This window comes from Musca vetustissima, unplaced genomic scaffold, assembly GCF_032173495.1.
Source record: "Musca vetustissima isolate MV318-11 ecotype Yass unplaced genomic scaffold, APGP_CSIRO_Mvet_v1 utg24870, whole genome shotgun sequence".
NCBI lineage: Eukaryota > Metazoa > Arthropoda > Insecta > Diptera > Muscidae > Musca > Musca vetustissima.
Genome location: NW_026881920.1, coordinates 211,160 through 233,495, shown reverse-complemented (window position 1 = coordinate 233,495; position 22,336 = coordinate 211,160). Strand labels below are relative to the sequence as shown.

At 31.0% G+C, this 22,336-nt stretch overlaps 1 protein-coding gene across 1 annotated transcript in view; it reads right to left on the bottom strand.

Annotated features, from left to right (window-relative positions):
• Nucleotides 1-15: 15 nt before the first annotated feature.
• The window catches only part of LOC133328002 (zinc transporter foi), a 41,116-nt gene continuing 18,795 nt past the window's right edge, over nt 16-22,336 (bottom strand). The window contains exons 2-4 of the mRNA XM_061536551.1: nt 11,732-12,077; nt 1,334-1,660; nt 16-1,263 (exon numbers count right to left, since the gene is read on the bottom strand). Of these exons, the coding sequence (XP_061392535.1) occupies nt 200-1,263; nt 1,334-1,660; nt 11,732-12,077 (1,737 nt within the window). The 3' untranslated portion in view covers nt 16-199. The remainder of the gene's footprint in view (nt 1,264-1,333; nt 1,661-11,731; nt 12,078-22,336) is intronic.

Sequence of the window (22,336 nt, the reverse complement as noted above, 5' to 3'; positions counted from 1 at the left end):
CTATTAAAATAAATGTTTTTCATTTTTTTATTAATTTAAATAGATTTACTGTTAGAAATTCGTAAAACTTAATGCTACACAAATACACAACTAACTTAAACAACTAACGAGATTTACAAATATTTATATATTTAATACTTGGCACTTGGCAATAGGCTTAACTTTGCTAAAGTAATTCCCTTTTGAAATATTTCTATTACTATTTAAAGAGTTGTTCTAATTGATCTTCATTGATGGCTATGGCCAGCATTATGAAACCACCCACCAATACACCGATGACTTGTATCAGCGAGGTTTTTAACTTATCTTTGCTTTCGGCTGCCATTGCTGGTACTAGATCTGCCAAAGCTATGTATAGGAATGATCCAGCAGTTCCTGCATATATCCATTGTGTCATGCTGCTATGCAGGCCAGCTATTAAAAGGCCAATGGCCATACCAACAAAGCTTAAGACCGAGCTGACAATGTTCAGGTAAATTGCCCTCCGTATTGAAACGCCAGTTTGAAGAAGTAGTGCAAAATCTCCCAATTCATGAGGTAGTTCATGACAAAGTACCGCAAAAGCAGTTGCTAAACCAGTAACCGGCGCCGAGGCAAATGCAGCACCTATAGCTAAGCCATCGGTTAAATTGTGTAAACCATCACCGATAATAACCATGAACGCCACCGGTGTAAGTGGTCTTGATGGTTTCTTTTCATCCAGCTTGGTTTCATTTAACATCACATTCAATTCCCGGACATCTTTTGTTTCTGACACTGGAGCTTCCACATTATTCTCCGATACTGTGCAGTTAGTAGTAGCTAATATTTCTTTGCTGTTGTTATTGTTTGAGTGTTTATGATTATGACTGTGATGATGGTGATGATTATGGCTGTGTCCATGTCCATGACCATGCGATCCTTCATTAGTATTGCCTCTCAATAGAGGCAAGAGATTCTCGATAACATACATAAATACTGCTGTGAAAAAGGCACAAGCACATATCCATACAGCCGTCGTATCATGGGAATGTGATGATGCTTCATGGTCTTGTTCCTCATGATCGTGACCGTGAGACTCAGACGTGGGTGCAGCATGTTCGTTAACTAAAGCATGTGGCAAAAGATGCATTAGTGCATCTCCGGAGAGAGTACCAACGGCGACGGCAATCAAAAAGTTGAGTATTTCTTGATAGGCTACGGTCTTCATGAGGGGAACCAAAAGTATTCCCAACAACCCACAAGCTGAGAGTATGAATATCGAAGCGCTGGCATAAATCCAAGCTGTAATATTTAAACAAAATATTATGAGTTAGATAAGGGACTATAACATTTATAAAAGTGATTTACTCACCATTCCATATCATTTCATTGGAGTCCTCTATGTGTCTTAATGGTGCCGGTTGCATGCAAACTTGTTGATCGATTTGGGCCAATAGGGCTGGGCATAATTTCATAAATGTCAGGGGCGTTAATTTCACATAATTGACATAATGATTGAATTCTTCCTCCAGATCATGATCCTGATGATTCGTCTCAACTTTTTCGGAGGACGAGGAATACGTTTTGTACAGTTGTAGTTTACGTTTATGCAAATCATCATGATCGACGACCAAACGCAACAGAGATTTTGGCGACAAACAGACATCGGCTGGCAATGGTGGGCCGTCAAAAGTGGCATCTGTTGATGGTAAGACAGACAGACGAAAGAAAAAAATGAAATATTGAAAAATATAAATAAGCGGTCTATGACTAAGTAAGGAATACATTTTTTTATGACAATGATGACGTTATGACTATGCGCATACGCCTTGTTGTAGTGGGTGGTAAACAATGAATGGATGGATGTCTGGAATGATGTGATTAGCATTAATTATCAACCAACTGTATTTTAATTTCAAACAGGCACACAATTTTGGTCAGGGTAACATTGTGTGTTCGCAGATTCATTTCAATATATTGGCAATGCAAATACAAATATACGATTTCGCAAATGCTATGGTTCGTTAAATCTTATAATACAGTCAAACATCTTTATAAATGACGACCCTTTTGGCTTGATTTTTTTAGAATATCGTAAAAATAAATGTTTACGTTGCTACGATTATTCAGTAGGGAAAATATTCCCCATGGCAATGTCCCCTGAAAGTTCTATATATAAGAATTCAAAATAATATTAACCTTCTTAGCCCCGAACTTTCTTATTTGCCCTATAACTACTTTTTGTGAACAGATTTAATGCAAGTAGCATAAATAGAATATGAACAGAATTTAACGTCACTAAATTTTTGCATTCGAGATATGCAGTACAATATTTTTGAAAAATAAAAGTTAAATATCAAGGAAAACAAATGCAATATTGAAAACAACTAACTTCAAATTATTTGTTAGTATATTTTTCACAAAATTTAAAAATAATGTTAATGTAAAATTTGAATAACAAAACAGTTTTATTAATTTGGATCGTACTGTACACATTTGCCTTTAAATCACTAATACATACAATTTTTGTGATTGTATTTGTTTTCAAAATTTAAAAATTTCTTGTTCTGTTCCCGTTCTGCAAGAATCTACTATTTTTTTCCATTATGATCATGGTATAATAATAGAAGGTAACAACAAGTGTTGTTGTACAAAAAACGATACAACAACCACATGGAAATTTGTTGTTGTAAGTTCTACTAGTGTCAACTCATTTGACAGAAAAATGTAAACAAACAAATTATCATCAAATTATTTTTATTTTGAAAATGAAATATTTTCGAATCCTCAAAATAAAAATTGAAAAACATGAATGAAAATATATCAAATTTATATTTCTTTCGCTTCCACATCTTTCCTATAATTGAGCCACAGCCATATATATGTGTAACACATATGAAAATGCAGGGAATAGCGAGTTGTTCCTTGAAGAAAGATTTGCTTCCTCAAACTTTCCCAGCAGGCAGATTGAGTATGTTGAATACGGGAGCACATTTAATAATGAACAATTACAAATTCTATGCGTTCCCAATTTTCCTGTTGGGTAATTTGTCAAATTCATATTGACACTAGTATTACGTTGGAATCAAATCAGCTGGGACTTGCTGTTACCTTTTATAATTGTACCATGCATTATGATATCGAAAATAATAGTAAAAACTCTCTGTTTCTCTGTCATTAAACTGAGAAATATTGTAATAAAATTTCATTTCAAATTTTAAGGCCAGACATTTTGTATTCAATCCAAATATGCTTGTTAATGATTTTGAAAATACTTTTTTATTTTCAAACGTTTCTTTTTTATAATTGTGTGTTTCAGAAATTTGACACACTCCGACAGCCCATGGGGCCTATTTTGCTCACTGCTGCTTTAAATATTTATTATTTTAACGCATAACAATTTAAATCTCATGGATTTTTCTTTTGTCAATAATCAGGTCTGAACATATCTGACCTTAAATGGCATTTACATTAGAACGTTTTACCGGGTTAAGCTACTTCATGAGGCTTTATTTGAAATATGTACGATGGAATTGACAATTTAAACCCACTGGGTTAACGAAATCCGGTACAATGTAAACGTACTATTATTACTAACGAAATGAGATATAAACCCTAAAACATTTTTTTTTTGTTTTTGAAAAACTTTGGAGCTTTATGAGTTAAGTAGCATTTAGCGACAACCAATGTGAATTGATTTAATTTATGTGTACAGTCCAAATTACATAACCCTTTATTCCTCCGAAAATGCAACTTTGTCATAATAATAGTTCCGTTCCAGAACCTAAAAGAATCTACTAATTTTACAAGTTTTGCTACTTTTTAATCGGAACCCGTTCCTGAACCCACAAAACTGCTAAAACATTGAATCAAATTTAAGAGAGCACAAAACTTTTTACCCAAGAAATTTGGCCGAATAAAAATGGTAAACAGAAATGCCTACTTCTGATTGGCTGTTATGTTGATTTTGAAGTACTGTCGTCTAATTTTGGCAAATTTACTATATTTGCGTTCCCGAATTATTACAAATTATTTTGTACTCTGAGAGCGATTTTGAAATGGTTCTCTTTTACTGCTTTACTATTAAAAAAATACTGGAACAGACCAAATAATTCCCCCAAGATCTATTAATAAGGTCACCCAAATCAGCTGTTTTTTCTCAAGTCTAATGTCAAAAATTTAAACTTTGTTTCCGTTTTCATAATGGAAACCAATTCACAATAATAGATTTTGACCGCAAACTTGAGTGGCAATCAAGCTGGTCTCCCTGGATGACCTTATAAATAGCTCAAGATTTACCCTAAGTACATTTATATTTACGAAATGCACTCAATCTCAAATGTCAATTCATAGCTTATACGCCAATTATAATCCACTGGATTATAATCATAATAATAAATTTTGACAAAAAAAACTTAAGAGACAGCTAGTCTTCCTGTATAACTTTATCATTCAATAATAGTACGTTTACATTTAACCGGATTTCGTTAACCCAGTGGGTTTCAATTGTCAATTCCATAGCCTATTTGTCAAATAAATCCTCATAAAGTAGATTAACCCTGCAAAAAGGTCTAAGTAAATGCCTTTTAATACATAAAGATTCTTTTGACATAAAAAGGGGAATTACAAAAGGTACAGGCACTTCCCGATTTTTGTAATAGTTCCCACACATACATATAACATAAAATTCAAAATATATATATTCCATCTCGTGTCATGTGAACTATAGCAACAAAAACCGTATTACACGTATTACGTGCAACTGTTTTAAATGTTCACTGACAAATTTATTTTTTTGTGGTCTCCGCCATTGTCGCCACTGCCTTCGTTCTCACTCTCTTCACATTCTCACAGACATCTTCTACAACTCTGTGATTTATTGAGAAAAAATCAATCATTAATTATGTAAATTAGAAAGGCATTTCATTAGTTTTTTTCAGTTGTGGCAGGCCTCCATAAGAATGCGATTTTTATTAGCTGCCCTTATTTTAATTGCGCGCCACATTTATTAACGGTTTTGTGAAACAAAAACAAAACACTGAGCTGTCAATAAGTGTCATCAGTGCTTCCGTGTAATGTGTCACTGTGACGCCATATAATTTTGCATATATGCCTTGACTGTTGTCAGTCAGCGTCATATTACATCCACATTACTATTGTGATCATCATCATCACCGTTGGAATTGCCGTTCCACCTTCACTGCCTTTTTATCAATTACAGCCTTTGTAATTGAATTGAGAGTTATTGTTGTTCAATCCACGTCTGTGTGTTTCCAGAATTTGCATTTGTACATTGCATATATTTGTATGTACGATTTATATAAATATTTCGGAATATAGTCTAATTAGCGGCTATAAACAATAGTCCAGTATCGTTTTAATTAGTTGCACGCAATGTAAATAGCTACTGTAAAAAATTACAAAAACAAAATATCAGGAAAACACATTCATATTTTTGGTCTTTTGCATATTTGGAATGGGGAAAACATGTAGAGGTTATTGCAAGTAAATTTTTATGATAGGCAAACCATTTGTTAGTTTACGTTTTTTATAACTTATGTACGTTACAAATTTTGCAAGGATTTATTTGACATAATAGAATTGACAATTTAAACCCATTGGGTTTAATAAATCCAGTATAATGTCAAGGTACTACAATATTTACTTCGTAAATTTTATAATAAATATATATTTAAATTATACATTTGGGGTGAGGTTGAAAAATGTCTGTATTTTTCTGATATCTTCACACATCGTTTATGACATGATATCAAGAGCGTTTAGATTTACGAAATCCACTCGATCTCAAATGTAAATTCCAAAGTATGATTAAGGTGACGTATACGCATTTTTGATTTCAAACTGACATAAAATTACCAATACTACTTAAAATGCTGTCATGCATGCCCTATGGTATGTGGGGCCCTTTAGTAGACTAAACGTGTTCTTAAAAAACACTTGTAATAAAAACTGTGATGTTAACAAATATTATTACTTGAAGAATAATGATTTTGGCAGCAAACTTGAGGGGCACCTGATGCTAGCATGTCTGCCTGTATGACCCTATTTATAGGCCTTGAAGAAAACATGAATAAGGTCACCCAGGAAAATAATCTGTTTTTCCACTTTCCTGTCAAAATCTATTATTGTAATATGGTTTCACATTAGCGTTTGTTAACTTTTCCAGTAAAAACTCATAAAATTCTGCTTGTATGCTAAAATATTACGAAAATCAAACAAACAACTTCCAGTTTTTACATTCAGTAATAATCAAGGTGTATTTAATAAGGTGTATGCATCAGATACAACAACAAATATTTTACAAAAACAACATTGCTGTTATAGAAATTATATTGTCATCCTGACAATAATTTTTTGACAAAAATAAACAAAAACAATTATTAATTTATTTTTGTCAAGAACTATTCTTTGAATAATAATTAATGAATTTGTGTATTCTTGGGTTATTGGAGGTTTTAGGTCAGTGAAAAATAAAGTTTAAGACCTGGTCGCGATTAATTTTAAGTTTCCCACATGTAGCCCATAGCTCCTTGTGATGTTGTTTATATTGTGGATTACAATCTATGTTTTCTATGGAGTGGCTTCAAATCTTGCCTTCTTAAAGAAAATTAAAGGACATAAATCCCCGGCCAAAGACTAAATCATGGAAATTGTGCTGACCGTATAAAATCTTTCCATAGACGAGAATTGTGACAAGCACCGATTCCAATATAGGCTAACATAATCTGCTCGATTTTATGAGTAGCTGGACCAATCGGTGAACGGGTTTATAACTGAGCCTAGGTTTCCTTTCCGTCCGCCTCTATGAATGTTGTTTTCTTGAATGTTTATTATTAAAAAAAACCTAAATTTGTAGACCATTTTTGAAATCGAAATGTAATATTGAAAATGTTTTTGACAATTTGCTTTACAAGCGATAAAGAAAAAAGTTTGAAACCATATGATTGTCACTTACACCTTACTAAATACACCTTGGTAATAATTTTACTATTTTTTTTTTTTACACGAACGTAGCTAATGTCAAGATCTATTAATAAGTTCACCCAGCTAGCGAAAGTCAACTATTTTTCTTCATGTCTAATGTCAAAAAATTGGTTTTTTTTACGTTTTCATAATGGAAGTCAATTCACAATATTGGATTTTGGCACCAAACTTAACAGGCAGCTGATATCCAGCTGGACGACCCCTGGACGACCTTATTAATTGGTCTTGGTTCTACCATGAAAATCAGTTGCAAATAAGCTAATAAATATAGTTTAAAGAATTATTGTGATTAGATGAGATTTTATTTACTTTCAACGATCACACCATTGCAAAAACATTTCCATTGTTGCAATTTTTCTTTTCATTTTCAAATTGCAAACAAATATTTTGACCCAAAGTAGTAATCAGCTGATCGACATTTAGATCATTATTAAAGGAATGTGTCATGGCACAATTATACAAGGTAGTCTCATGCAGTCATATGTTTCCATTTTTTTCATAAATTTGCCTTTGACAGTATTCAGCTTTCAAAATTTAAATGAAAATTTCCTCCTTCGAAATGTAAGCACATCATGTGTTCAGTGGCAAAAATTGGTAAATAGAATTAGAAAATACATTTTTTAATTTATTGAATATATGCCAATCGACAAACATAAAATTTTATGAAATTTATTTTTCATATTATTTAAAATTGATATATGAGTTCCAAATTAAAAAGGGTTGCCATGATAAAATTTTCAAATGAGACCACCTTCTGTAATTATGCCATGGGTATGTGCATGATGCAATAATAAGGTGATGTATCAAAACAGAAACCTTTGTTTTGTCTCGATTATCTGTCAAATATTTCCATATAATATTTCAAATGGTTGGCAACACTGCACATCGAATTCAAGTAGAAATTACCCACTTTGACAGTTAATCAAGACATCAGCTGCGCTAAATGGACTACCTATTCATTGTGCCATAGGTATGTGTATACAATTAGTGTGTACTTCTGGATTTCGTTAATCGAGACTATTTAAAATCGTATATGAAAATGTACTTTTATTTGAGTTAACTTTACATTACGAGCACGTAAATAATGTCAAAATTATTGACACTAAACTTAAGCTAAAACTTAATTGTTTATATCTGAGTGTAAAACGGAAATATCAGCTGGTTTAATCTAAAATCTCTGTAGATTATATAAGATTTGGCAAATCATCTGGGTTTTTGTTTTAATTTCGGTACAAAATCAAAAATATTCTAATTATGATCAAGTTGTATTGACATTTCATGTGGCAGCCTCACTTCAATTTATGTTTGAAGTTTAATTTTCAGCCTCTTTGTCGGAGAGCGTAGATATCAATTGGCATTTGTGTTTGAAAATAAGCGCCGTTGCCTCTGAAACATAATTGGAATAAACTTGAAATGAAAATTAAAGAATGTACAATGTTGACACAACCACTGGACCACTCTACATTGCAATTGAACTTGTACTTGAAATTATAATTTGTTGCCATGTTCTTTATTTTGATAGTCATCCATATTTGCTTGGGGTTTTGCAAATACAGTCTCTCTTTTCCTCTAATTATCATAGACCGTTAAATAGATGTTTGACATGTAAATAAGTTTGTGTTGTTGAATCGAAGTCAAGAAAAACAACCTATCTCTCCCTGTAAGGGAGGGAGTGATGTGCAGAAAACAACAACAGTGATTATTATTGTTGTTGTTGGATGAATCTTTCTTTCACTGGACTGGACAAAAGAGTCAATTGTGTTAAGTCATATTATGTGTTGTATCTGTTTGAAGGTAACTTTCTAAGGAAATATTTCACTCGACAATAACACGAGTCGTAATTGAAATTCCAAATATAAAATTACTGAAATGTGAAATTGAATTTGATAAACAAAACAAAAAAAAGACACAATGAATGCATTTTATTACAAACAAAAAAAGTGGATTAGGGAAAATCTAAATTATATTTACGTGCTGATTGTCATAATGAGTTGAGGGTATTGTGTAAATCAATGAATATCTATTTATATGTATGTAAAAAGTTAAATATGTATTTATTCGTCTGATTTTTTCGTTTATATTGTTGTTTAAATCTTTTAAAATATATTTATCTTATATCTGTTAACATATGTTAGTTAAGTTTTGAGGTTAAGGTTGGAGGTTCCTGCATTATATTATACCGGATTTCGTTAACCCAATGGGTTCAATTCTTAATTCCATTGTATACATGTCAAATAAATCCTCATAGAGTAGGTTAACTTGATAAAAAGCTCTAATGTAAATGACGTTTTATCTATCTAAATCGAGGTACTGAATCCTAGTATTGAAATGATATGAAGTTTATAACTGTTATTTTTCACATAAGGTTTGTTCGTTTACACAATAATTTGTAAAATTTGTTTGTTGGATGTTGATAGTTTAAGAATACGTCTGGTAAAATAGAGTGAATTGAGAGAGAAAATTTGACATTCATGACTGACTTTTTACAAGGAAATTTTACCTAGTAAATATCTTTCAGTAACATCAGCTGATATTTTATCAGTATTTTTGTAAACAAATAAAACATTTTGATCTCAAATATAGTTTTTAAAAAGGTTTGAATTTTTAATATAGGATATCATAAATTTTGTGTGGTAAATCTAGGTAAATTCAATACGATTTAGCATTTAAATAGATTAGTACGAAAGAAGCTATAGTGTGAACGCGCCTTAATGTCTCGGGATTTTCAGCTGATTTAAAAATGCACCATGAAACAATTTGTTTTTTACCCGATCATCTATCAAATATTATCTAGTTATATTTCTCATGGTTGGCCACAAGATCTATTAATAAGGTCACCCAGCAGCTCAAGTCTAATGTCAACAAGTTTGGACTTCATTTACGTTTTCATAATGGAAGTCAATTCACAATAATGGATTTTGACAGCAAACTTGAGAGTCAGCTGATCTCCCTGATGCCTTTATTAATAGACCTTGGTTGGCAACATTGCACAGAGAATTCAAGTAGAAACTACACACTTTGACAGTTAATCGAATAGTCAGCTGTTCTAAATGGAATGTACCATGGCATAGTAACTAGGTATTCCATTAGGAACGGCTGATTATCAGATTACAATATATATTTAAAATTTCAAAAAACAAGCGTTTCTCAAGTAAATTTGTTTCTTTAATTATCATCTAATTATCCTAGAATTAAATAATATTATTGCCAATTTTGTAAACTAAATCAATATTTTTTTTTCACAAATGTAATATTAGCATTTGTTCAGACGTTATATCGTGTTTTACTATTTTTTTGTTTATTTAAATGAAAGTGTAAATAAATGTGAGATGTTCATAAGTTTTACGACAATTCCGACTAAATATTAAATCTGTCTAGTTGGTTATCTTAAAGTTATTTGTCTTTTCTTTCGTGAAAACATTTAGATTATAATATACGTTTATTGTTGCAGTTTAAATGCGCACAAATTCATAATGTTATGATCTTGAAACTTTTGTTTTGTTAGCAAAAGATAAAATTATTGTTGAGATACTACTACTACTACTAGTTGCTCTTCTTCTTTGTGGAAGGTCTTGGTTAAAGTCAAGGTAGTTCAAATTGCGAGGTTATTGAAGAACTTTATTTCACCGCCGTGAATTACTGTTTATTACTTTAATATGGGTGGTAAGATAAAGAGCGGTGGTTATGTTGTTTTTATTTTTAATATTGGGAGGTGTTCATTCGGAGTGCAAAAAGTGATTCGACATTTGGCTTGCGGATAAAGTAATAAATTATGTTTAAGAAGAATTAAACCATTATTTGTTATAATATTGCAGTTAGTATTTAAAAGTGCGTTTAGATTTACGGAATCCACTCGTTCTCAATTGTCAATTCCATAGCGTCAAATATAATCTACTAAATTTTAATTATACGTGAAGTATACGCTATGGTTTTGACATTTGAAATCAAGTGGATTTAATAGTCTAAACGCGGTCTAATTTAAAGTTTTCTATGATTGTGGAGTACGAAGTCCACTCGATTTCAAATGACAATTTAATAGCGTATAGGTCAAGTAAATCGGTGGATATAACGTTTTAAATCGAGGGGATTTGGTAAATCTCAATCAAGGCAAGTTTTGGCTACGTTTTCATTCAAAATACTAAATCAAAATACGTTAAAGTTAAAACTTATTTTATTAATCAATATTACTATAAATTGAAACAAAATATGATTTTATGGATTTTTCACCTAATGGAGATCAAATTCTTTTAGAGTTATGAAAATATTGGTTGAAAATGTTGCTCAAAATTGAAGAAATTAGTGAAATATGTATGTTTACGTAAAAAATCAGCTGACTGTCATGTTTATGCCATTGTAATACTAGTCTAAACAGCTTGGATTTCGTATATTGGTTTGAAATCGAGTCAACTTAGAAAGCGTAGTCTAAACGTGCCTTCAGTAGGTAGGGCTCACAAAACCACCTATAATATTTTAACTGGTTTAAATTGTCAATTCAAGTTGCCCTACCTTGTATTATTGTACCATGCATGCAACGAGAGGCGGTATATTTTTTCTGTTTTACCCATATGTATTTTTGTACATGTATTTAATCATATATTTACTGGCATTAAAATATTAACAAAAAATAGAATATGGTCTGTTTTCTTTTATGTTACCATCTGTTATCTTTTTGACTGCTTATATTGTGGATATAATGATAATTTATAGGATACTAAGTGTTTACTACTTCAATGTCTATGTATGAGTGTGTTTTTTATTTACATACCATTTTCACGCGGATGTCTATGTTTGGGATCATGCATCTCTTTGAATTCAACAATTATGGGGCTATCTAGAGATTGGTGCTGTGCGTCTTCATTATCACCGTGATGATATTCGTGAGATTTATCTGCTTTTTGATTTTTACTTTTCGCCTCCTTTGCCAATTGTGTATCATAGTCATCGCCATCATCTGAACCTAATTTTTTAGTTTGTAAATCCATGTACGATTTGATGGCATCTTCGTTGACATTATTGCCAGTACCAGACTTGGTTTTGTGTTGATCAACGGTGTGTGATGGTTCGAATTCCAAATGTCCCAAACCCAAATTGTACATTAAATGCTCGAGGCCCTGTAATTATAATGGTTGAAAAGAGGAGAGTTAATAAAAATTATTATAATTAATAGAGTCAAAGATATTGAATTATTATTTTTTAATGGAACATAGGACGTATGAGTTGTGTCAAAATGTATACGCCAAGGTAGATTTTATAACACAAAAGTTTTGCATATTATTTTCAATTATTGTTGCTGTTCAATAATTTTGTTTTTTGTTTTTTTTTTTTATTTTAGAGCACGTTTAGACTACTAAATCTACTCGATCTCAAATGTAAATTCCATCTTAACCATGATCCAGTGGATTATATTTGACGTTTACGCTATGGAATTGACATTTGAGATCGAGTGGATTTCGTAAAACTAAATGTACTTTTAAAAACAAATCTGTACATAAATAGACTACACAAGGTGCGAACCAATCTAATTTGAGATGCTATATTGACATATTTCGAGATCAAAACAACTCCTTCTTGTGAAATATTTCCAAGAGAATAGAATTTCTTTTCGGATATTTATCATTAGGCAGGAAATTTTATTATTACATATTAAGTATATCTGAAGGAAAGTTATAATTGTTTCAAGAATCGTTATGCCAATTATTTACTTGGCAGTTGTAACTGGGAAATCGGCATTCTTTCTTTGATCAACATATAGTGTTAGTGGAGACAATAAATATTTCCACCACAAAAAAAATAAATAAATAAATAAATTACATATATTTCATTAAATACCCTGATATCAAGCGTTAAGCTGTCTTATGTTGAACCGCTAGCCAAGACTGTTGTAAATGAATTACTTAATTAATGATTATTTCAAAAAAAATATCTTGACATTTGTGACATGATATTATGCCTACAATGTTGTTATTTATTTACATATTCCATCAAATAAACTGTTCACGTTCTAAACTATTTGTTTATCTATCGGTTTATTAACATTATTAATTACTATCAATTTGCACATTTATTTTGAAAACGATACGGAGGCTTAAAGGAAATGAACGCGATTTCTCTATTGGTTATAGACCAAGCATGAATCTATTGTGGAATGAATTAGCCGCAACGCATCACTGCGCAGCGGTAACGTTGTTGATTTTGCAATTATTTGGTTTTGGGTCAGTTTCGTAAAAAAATTCTAGTCAAAATAATATGTTATGCAATATGCATGCAACTAAGTGTTTCCTTTAAGTAAAACAAGAAAAACTGAAAATTCACGCCTCAGCTCACACTGTGGTACATGATATTAAAAGTGTCTGCTTACAAACTCAAAAACATAAGATAGGTATCTTCTTACAACAACAATATGTTTGACAATTATATTTTTAAGCTTATAGTACGTTTATTTTGAACCGATTTTCGTTACCCTGTGGATTTAAATTGTCAATTCCATTTTATATGTGTCAAATAATAAGTACCAAAGATGAAAGCAATATCGAAAGGCGCGTTTGGACAATGTAAGGTTGACATTTGTAACATATGGCAACTAAATTTATCTGCCTAATTTTTGAAATAAACTGTAATTTTAGTCGTAAGTCTTGTACAAACAAGTCTATTCCAAATAAACTTTTAGATATAGTATTAACACACTGCTATTTCAATACATAAACGTCCTCTAAATCAAATTCTGAGTTTTAAATCGAGGTACAAAATCCTAGATTTTTAGAACATGGCTAATGCCCAGGCTTATCTTCGTTTCTCTTTCATCTCAATTGTGGACACTGACGTCCCCGCGCTGTCACCTGGGGTAGCTACTTTCATCAACCGTTGAAATAGTATCACCCATAAGAACAATGAAAAAATCGGGTTCGTTGCCCACACTCGGAAAAGCCCTCCAATAAAATCCTGTTTTCGCTTTAGCGGATGTACGCAAAAATTAAAAAATGGATATTATTGTCTTACAGGAAAATATGGAAAGGGACAGGTGTAAGTAAATCAGATGATTACGATTTGGTTGCGGATTTATGGTTAACAGAAGTATAAAAGAAGTGAATCTGGAGACTAGATTCATTCCATCAGATGAGTGAATTGCTGCAATCCCTATAAAACGAAGTTTCTCTACATCAGTCTTATATGAGCCCATGCTCCGACGGAAGATAAAGATGAGCAGACCAAAGACAGCATATGACTGCTGTATTGGATAAAATGCAGAAATCAGATGAAGAGCAAAAAACATGGCAATTAGCAGCTCCAGGTTCCAACATCTCAATATACACAAGGCCACCTGGATTTTTCCCGACCAAACTACGAGAAATCAAATTGATCTTGTTGTGATAGACGGAAGACATTCTCGACTTAGAAAAACACAACTGGTAGCAGAAGCCTACTCCGCTGATCTTACCCACTTGTTAGTCGAAAGCACTCCTTGTCCAGATAATATTACAAAAGGAGATAAAGAAACGTATTTTCAAAAAAAGAAGAAAGGACAAGAAAAACATGAGCGTAAGCAAATCGAGATGTACAGGAGTCTGAATGAAATTCGGAGATTTTACAACGTGTAAAAACCAAACCGAAGGCTTTGTTATAGGCACATGAAGAAGGAAACCTTGTGACAGATACAGACAGTGTGTGGAAGATCTGGAAGGAGCAGTTTTTAAAGCTTCTGGTATCAAATAGTAACGGTGAAAAATATACCCCAGAACCAAAAATAGATGGCGATAAAAATTATATAACACCTAGCCAAGATGAGTTTAGAATAGCAATTAATGGACTAAAGAATAATAAAGAAGCAGGTGCCGATGGATTACCAACCAAATTATTCAAGACCGGTAGTCAGACACTGATCAAATTAATACGGCAATGCAGATTAACTTTAAATGAACTAGGTCAGCAATTAAAGTCGGAAATGACTTCTCGGAGCCCTTCAATACCGAAAGAGGCTTTAAACAATGTGACAGTTTATCGTGCGACTTTTTGAACATCCTGCTGTAAAAGGTCATGCGATTTGATTGTACAATCTATACTCGGCCAACGACATAGTGAGACGTATCGAGCTGCAGCGACTACGTTGGCTAGGTCATGTTGTGAGAATGGATGAGGATGCCCCAACTCAAAAGGCATATAAACTGATGGTTCACGCAGAAGGGGAAGAGCACGAATTCGATGGAAAGATCAAGTGGAAGACAACATTTCGAAATATGGTCTTGGAATCTATATTTCCTCGATTTTATATTGGATTTGTACTAACACATATATGTCATATAGATTTGGGTCGTTCCGGAACTAACTTTTCCAAAGGAACTATTCCGCAAAAGGAAAATCGGTATTAGGTCCGTATCAAGAACGAAATTGCCCAACTCGAATGTCATCATCATTAGTAATATTTTAGAATATTCCCAAGGTGGCAGCTCGCACCAAGCAATATTTTTAGGATTTGTACTTCCCCCAACGGCCAAAAGGATGGATAATTCTTTAAAATGATGATCTGCATCTGCTATAAAATGTCCTGTCGATATGTATTGTTTTGACTTATATGAATATCAAATAGGTTTAAATAATTCCAAATTCAATTTAAAAAATTAAGTTCATGAAATGGATTGCCCGAAGTTTTGTTGACCCCTCTTGCAATTCAAAAATGTTAAATAATTCATAAGGCGTTATTGGGAATGCAGCTGTGTGGAAATATTTGATTCGTTGATTACTTTCCTCCAACAAGTTCAGATATTTGAAGACATTGGTGAGGATTTATACAATTTTTTTGTACATATTCTATTAATATGAATTCATATTATCTTAGATTACAAAATATTCCCTCCAAAAAGCATCATGAAGAGAAAACATAAGAAGTTTGAAATTTCCTCACCTTTATGTGACGGATTTCTATGAATGAATTTGAGTTCAGGGTAAGTCAATTTCCGTTAGATTATCTTAATCATTGTTTATTATACTCATCGTTTGATTCTGGCACTTTTAACAAAAGATCTACGCGAACATACAATGTTGTATACAGTCAGCCAGCCCTACACAAAAAAATTACTCTCCAAGTTCGAGTCATACGCCAATGTATAACTGTATGTAAATTAGAAAACATAGACGTCAATCACAATAGAATAGAGCACAGGAAGGAAACCGTTTTGTGGTTTATGTTGCCATTTTCGGCTAGAGTTGCCATAACGTTTAAAAATTCATTATTCGTATAAGCGGTATGTTTTCTTTGCCAGTTTAGATATTATATATGATTAATTAACAAAATAAATATGTATGTTAATTAATAAACACAATTAACATATTCAAATGATAGTGAGTGGCGTAATTACTTTGTGTGCGATATTATGAAATTTTGGCAAATAATCAAAATGAATGTTGTTGTTGTCACACAACAATAAAAATTTCCATTTACACTTGTTGGAAATATACGACAATATATTTTGTATTGTGGTAGTATGTCTTATGCGAAAAAAAACAATTCATTCATTTGAATACTCATATGTCTTGTAAGTACACAGAGTCATACATATGAAATTGTATACAATGAAAGAAAAAGTGGTTGGTAATAACAAAAAGTAAAAAAAAACAGCGTAACATATTTTAAACAAATTTAGTATTTATTGAATGACTATTTAAACAATGGTGACCAGCTGTTTGACAACTTTATATCATTTTAATACTAGTCTAAGACTACGTGCCACTCGATCTCAAACGTCAATTCCATTGCGTATACGCCACGTTAATCCTGTTCACAAATTATATTTGACGTATACACTATAGAATTCACATTTCAGATTAAGATTTACGAAATCCATTCGATCTCAAATGTCAGATATAAAAAAAAAAAAAATCCACTGGATTTGTGAACATGATTAAGATGACGTATACGCTATGTAATTTAGTTCCTCAATTTACAATTCGAGTCGATTTTGAAGGTATAGTCTAAACGCGCTAGTAGAGTTTTTGTTTGTTCTACAAATACAAATGGTTAATTTATCTTATAATAATGTAAATAAATTATACCATTATTTGCAAAATTGATATGATTACAACTTTTGCCCTTGACTGTACATATGCGTATATAAATGTATTTACTAATATAATTTCTCAAACATCACTCGTATTTGCACAAATATTTCATATGAATTTAGTTAAGAATTCCTAACACACAATATGTCAGGCAAACACACACTCACACCACATACATGTGCAGTAATAATAAATATACAGACAGTCAGTCAGAAAGAAAAAAACGTTTAACTAACTTCTTAGGTATTAGACACAACACATGAGATATTCAGCAAATCATTGTCGTGTGTGAATTGACAAGCCACAACAAAAGGTAGGCAGACCGATCGACCGACAGACAATCAGCGAAGCAAAACTAATTGCGAATTTTAGACTCACTTCGTCCGATAAACATGAAATTATTATGCACATGATGTTGTGGAATTCTAATGTTTATTCAAACAATATAACGTCGATTTGTAAAAGATGTTAAATTCTTTTACGACTACACACAGCCAAACACACGCGTTTCAATTCCAAAAAGCATATCTGAAATGCAATCCCACCGACAGCTAGGTGTTTGCGAGAGAGAGGGAGAAGAGATTTGGTGAATATTGAGCGTAAGGTGAAATAAAGTTAGGTAATTAATTTCTATGGCGGTATTTTTGAGAATTTCTCACCATAAGAGAAAAAATTGGAATTCAAACATAAGATGAATTTTGAAATTGTTTCGTTTCTAAAAATAACTAAATTTTTTGGTAAGTTAAGTTGACAATCATGCTAATTATTTCTTTATTTTAATTGCACATTATTTTTGGGTGTACAAAAACTCTTTCTGAGTTTTGTATAGCATTTTGTCTCTGTTTGCAATAAGAAAAATTTCAAAACAAGGTTTTATTGGTATAGTATGTTTAATTCGTGTCATTAACGTATTCAGTTTTTCTTATTTGACATTTAAATGCAGGGACACAGTTGTTTTGTTCAATAAAGAATATAGTTTTGTTAAACAATGGGTTATGGACAATAGCTCTGTCCCACAATTTACAATATTTAATAATAACTTTTTATCTTAAACAATTGGGACAAATTAAATTTTTTAATGTTATGTAGTATTTACAAGTTTTTAAGACGCATTTAGACTATAGTTTTTTATCGATATAATGCCAATTTAATTGCAAAATCGAGCTGAATTTGCAATACAAATTTAATCCATTGATCTTATGCAACATCGACTAATTTCAAATACAACAGTGTTTTGCACCAAAAAAAAAAAAAAAAATCTTCACATCCCTTAAAGCGGGTTTACATATAACACCTGACCTGATTAAATGCCAACATGATTCTATGATTTACCACACAATTTTAAATCATCTTGTGGCTAATAAGATGTAATAAGGTGATGTATCACAACAACAACCTTTGTTTTTGTCTCGATTATCTGTCAAATTTTTCCATATAATATTTCAAATGGTTGGCAACACTGCACATCGAATTCAAGTAGAAATTACCCACTTTGACAGTTAATCAAGACATCAGCTGCGCTAAATAGACTACCTATTCATTGTGCCATGATCATGATTCAAGGTATGTGTAAACAGTTAGGCTACGTTTAGACTACTAAATCCACTCGATCTCAAATGTCAGACGTCAGATTGTATTTGACGTATAAGCAATGGAATTGACATTTGAGATCGAGTGAATTTCTCAAATCTAAACGTACCTTTAAGGTGTATTTCTGGATTTCTTTAATCCAGTCGATTTAAAATCGTATATGTAAATGTACTTTAACCAAAAAGGCAGCAGCTGAAAAAAGATATATTTTTATACAAAATTATAATGAATATTAAACGATAATTATTAAATTTCATTTTAAAACAATACATTTTAATTGTCCACAAAAATTATGAAACCAATGAAATACAAAATTTCTGACAGTCAATGTAATTTTAATACTATTCTAAAACGCTAGGAAGCACAGTTTAAACGCCCCTTTACATTTTCTATATCCTTAAAAAATTAGCTGATTGAAGTTGAGATATTTCAATATGTACAGGATAAACAGAAATAAACATATCTTAACAATATAAATGGTTATGAACATAAATATGAAAAAAATATGTTATAAGGAATGTCACTTCATAACTAAATATATCTTTGATAGTATGTCACAGTTTGAAATATTTACAAAAAAGTATAAATACTAAGTGACAAATTATTGTTTTTACGCATTGAAATTAGAGATGAAAGTAAACTTTATATGTAATATATGTAAAAAATTAAAATAAATTATTTTTATTTTATTACAAAATATTAGTATTCTATATTTGTAATCGATTTATATCAATTACTTGTGGCATGGTTTATTTTTTTTAATATATATTATAATATAATTTATAGATATGTTCAATTAAGGCGTTAACCTATTAACAACATGTGCCGTAGGTTGTCAATACCAGTGCACTGAATATTAAAAAAAAAGGAAATACAAAATAAGAAAATATTCGCTATTTTTTATTTTTTTATTAATTGCTTAAAACTTTAGTTTTTGATTTGTTAGTCAGAATGTACAAATTGTATACATTTACTTCTTTCTAAATCTAGATAAAAAATCCTAGCTGTTTATAATACATTTACATATACGATTTTGAATCGACTCGATTAACGAAATCCAGAAATACACCCTAATTCTTTAAACATACCTGTAACCATGATCTAAATGTCGATCAGCTGATGTTTGTTAGTATACATACAATGTTATTAATTTTAGCCAAAAATATTTATTTGCAATTTGAAAATGAAAAAAGGATTGGAAAGTAAAAAAATCACAAAATTCTACAACTAATTTTAGTTTTCCTTTGATTTTTCATTTTTGCACCTGCCAAACTTTAAATATAAAAACAAACAAAATGTGGAAACCTTTGCAAATTTTTTGTACATTGGGAGAGAGTTGTATTTTTCCGTACAAAAACCGCGTTGCATCTTATTAGTATCATGATTTAAAATAAACCCTGTCATACGATGATTTTAATTTGTATGATAATTTGATATGTTATTTGTTTACGTATACACATTTCATTCGAAATAAAATTCCTACGGCAATTTTCAATGAAATTTTTTCATGATACTAATAGGAACTGCTCTCCATTAGGTAAAAAATGCATAAAACATATTTTATTTTGAATTACAGTAATATTTATTATATTTTTTTTGTTAGGAAACTAATTTGATTTTGGTACTTTTAGAAGAAATGGAACATTTCATGATGTAGAACTAGGGTTGTATTTGAAATTAATTTTTCATGATAAATCGAAGTAGATTCAACATGTTTCTTTAGGGTTTCTCAAATATTTTGAAATACGATAAACTAAAAATTATAAAAATTCCAATATTTGTTTTAAACACTGCTTTTTATAATACGTTTAAACATATAGAGCAATCACAATAATCTACCGTCTTTGTTTGACACTTGTTTTCAAAATACAAAAAAAAAAAAAAAAAGAAAGATGATCGACAGCTTAACAAGCCCCAACGAATTTACTTTAACTATTCATAACATGTTCGCAGATACTAACAGTAAAAAAGTAAATTTATTCCAATTATTTAAACATTTAACACGTGAGTTTTGATTTCTTTACTTTCAAAAAATGTTAGTAACTTTAACAACCATGACAAAAAAGGAAAATAAAATATTTAAATAAAAGTAAATTAATATTAAAATCACAGTAATTAATTTTATTAGTTTATTGCTCTGAACATGGTTTTGGCGGAAGAAACGTAAATATGAGGATATGGAAAATATAATTCAGAAAATAAAGTAATTTAATAAGTAGTATACAGTGGTTTATACATTTTCTTAATCAGGCTGAATTTACCATGATTTATCATGCAAATTTAAATCATCGTGAGGCAGGGTTTATTTTAAAACATGTTCGAAATTATGAGACTAATAATATGCTTTTGATGATTTTGTATATATACTAACAAACATCAGCTGATAGACATTTAGATCATGATTAATGGTATGTGTAAACAATTAGGGTGTATTTCTGGATTTTGTTAATCGAGTCGATTTAAAATCGTATATGTAAATGCACTTTAATGTGCATCATATGCTAAATCGAGATAATTTCAAAAACTTCATAACTTGTCCTTAAAGTTAAAATTCAAAATAGTTGTATAACAAAAATATGACAGCAGCTGACAAATTGAAAAATTATTTGATTTATAATGAATGTTAATATAATTTAAAATAACAATTGTTGTAAAGAAAGCAAGTCCTATTCGAATTATGAAAATATTGATTGAAAAATCCCCAAAAATTATGCAACTAGTGATATGTGTACGTAAACAAATAACAGCTGACTGTCAACAAACAAATAACAGCTGACTGTCATCAGTCTGCTGTTATTTGTATTAGAATAAACGTGTCTTAATTCTTGATTTCGTTAACGAGTCGATTTAAAATCGTATATGTAAATGTATTTTTAATGTTCTGTTAGGCTCCGTTTACATCAAATTTGTTTTACGAAAATACGTAATTTATTTCATATATATTAGACGCAAAATAAATTTCAATGTAATTAGACTTCGTTTTAAAAACAAACATGTTTATGCCCCTGTAGATTACATTTTACATCTAAATGCCCAAAAAAATAAATAGCACATTCCATTAATTTTACAACATATCGTGAAAGTTTTGTTATGCATTTTATAACAATTTAAATACCCAATTTAAGATTCAGCATATCATTATTCTCAGCAAGGATTAAATACTGCAAAAAATAATTACCTCATAAAGTTGACACTTTGGGGAAAACAAAAACAGAAAAATATTCAAACGAGGCCACCGGGTCAGGGAATTTTTCGAAAACAAAAATAAAATTGTTTTGGCGTTCGGTGATTTATGGCTGAAATGTGCAACCAATCTTTATTGGTTTGGATGAATGGATGGCTGGATGATGGGACATTGGACGTGTGCAGAATATTGCAAAGAGAATAAACATGTGCGTTATGTCGAAAGTGACATTTAACAATATTGTCTTAAAGTAACCGGCTGATGGACACATCTGTTGACGAATTACGGAAAAATGTCGTTCCAAAATGAAGCGATTAAATTGCGCACTCAAATGGTGGTTTTTATTGTTATATTCTCATATTGAAATATTGGGAGATATTTAAATTGAATTTGTCAATTAATTTTCTTGTGACACTTCATTAACAATAATGTTTTGTTTACATCGGTTGTGTTGAAAAACACATATTTAAAAAAAAACCAATTCCATTCAATAAAATTGGAAACGCGTATTTTAAGTGTCAGACTTGTAATACATTGGCAAAATAA